A 1,824-nucleotide genomic window follows, 5' to 3' on the forward strand; every position below is an offset into this window, starting at 1 on the left:
ATATTAAGCATAATTTTTTAAAACTTTTATTTTAGGTTTGGGGGTCCATGGTTTGTTATATAAGTAAACTGTGTGTCACCGGGGTTTGGTGTACAGATAATTTCGTCGCCTGGGTAGTAAGCATAGTACCTGATAAGTATTTTTTCGAATCCTCTCCGTCCTCCCACCCTCTACCCTCAAGCAGGCCCCAGTGTTAAATGCACAAAATCAACATTTTCTTTTAGAGTTATAGCAGTCTGCATGACTTGGTAGAATCAGTGCTTTGGATTGACAATTTAGCTCCTAAATCTGGCATTTGTTCTTTTGATTTGCAGTTCCTCCTTTTTCTTAACCTTTCTCTAAACACAATGAAACTTTTGGCTAGCATGGGCCATGAGATAAAATTTCTCAGTTCTTTCTTTTCTTATCAACTTAAATATTCTTTTTTTCTATTGATATGCTGGTTCTTCTGCCTGGACTAACCTTCCTAATTAGTAAGTGTTGGGCCTTGTCTCTATAAAGAAGTAAATAAATGAACTGACTAATCTTACAGGCCGTGTTAGTTCTGTGACTCTCCATTGCTTTACGTATTCCATGCCTCCTGACGGTTCTGCAAAAATGTCAACATTTCAGGGTGGAAGAAGTGTGCACTTCTGTTTTGAGATGTCCTACTTGCTGAGACATGTTGATTAACACTGTTTTGTTATTTGCTCCTTTGAAGCACATTAAAAAATTTGAGACTAAGAAGAACCAATTTTTAAAGCTTTATCATTTACAAAGCAACTTTTATATTTTTGTATTATTGAATACCACAACCATCTTGAGAAGCAGGTATTATTATTGATATCCCCTTTCACCCATAAGCATGGACAAGATATTCTTCCAAAAAACCAATTTAAGTTTGTTCAGCCCTCAAAGTTCTACGTGTTAGCTTGTAGCTACCACAAATGAATCATGCATGACAGGGTGATTTATCTGCCAGCATTATCTCCATTTTAGGTTTTTCTATACTCTTTCTGTACTGGACTAATTTCAATAAGGTTTCCAAGCCATGCATGGTCTCTGGGTATATCCTGTCACCTGTGAAACCTTTAGTTTAATGTTACTAGGCTCAATGAGACAATAAAAGTAAGTTCAAGAGAGAATAAATTCACTTAAATGAGTGCCCCCCTTTTTTGAAAAAAAAATTCTATTTTTAAGTACCCGTTTAAAGGCATCAGGCCATAGTTCTCATGCTTAAACCACGTGTTCATCTTCTGGACATATAACCGGTCAGAGACGAATGAAGGAAGGACATTCTGGAGAAAGGATGCAAAGCGGGTAACATACACCGTATCCCAAGGATAGCCATCATCCCAGACCCGACTCATGACCCAGGAACCACTTCTGGTACTGATAATGACCTGGTGGGGAAAGGCAATACAGATTTCAGTATCACTCTGTAAGAAATAAGCAAACATAACACACTTCTTTGGGCACTTCCATGCATTTTCCTCAATATCCAAGTAGGAACACTTTTAAAAGGTGGGTCTAAATAAATTGATTAGCAACCATAAAAAAGAATGAGTTCATGTCCTTTGCAGACACATAGATGAAGCTATAAAAACCATAATCCTCAGCAAACTAACACAGGAACAGAAAACCAAACACCGCATGTTCTTACTCATAAGTGGGAGTTGAACATGAGAACACATAGACACAGGGAGGGGAACAACACACACCGGGGCCTGTCGGGGGAGTGGGGGGCCAGGGGAGGGAGAGCGTTAAGACAAATACCTAATGCATGCAGGGCTTAAACTCTGGATGAAGGATTGATAGGCACAACAAACCACCATGGCATATGCA

The 1,824-nt window shown here is 38.9% G+C and overlaps 1 protein-coding gene across 1 annotated transcript in view; it reads right to left on the bottom strand.

Moving 5' to 3' along the window:
* The window catches only part of LOC105532633 (putative dimethylaniline monooxygenase [N-oxide-forming] 6), an 11,849-nt gene that overhangs the window by 8,540 nt on the left and 1,485 nt on the right, over nt 1-1,824 (bottom strand). Inside the window, exon 2 of the mRNA XM_011970817.1 lies at nt 1,146-1,382. Coding sequence (XP_011826207.1) covers nt 1,146-1,382 — 237 coding nt within the window. The remainder of the gene's footprint in view (nt 1-1,145; nt 1,383-1,824) is intronic.

Source organism: Mandrillus leucophaeus, unplaced genomic scaffold (assembly GCF_000951045.1).
Source record: "Mandrillus leucophaeus isolate KB7577 unplaced genomic scaffold, Mleu.le_1.0 Scaffold975, whole genome shotgun sequence".
In the NCBI taxonomy this organism is placed as follows: Eukaryota; Metazoa; Chordata; class Mammalia; order Primates; family Cercopithecidae; genus Mandrillus; species Mandrillus leucophaeus.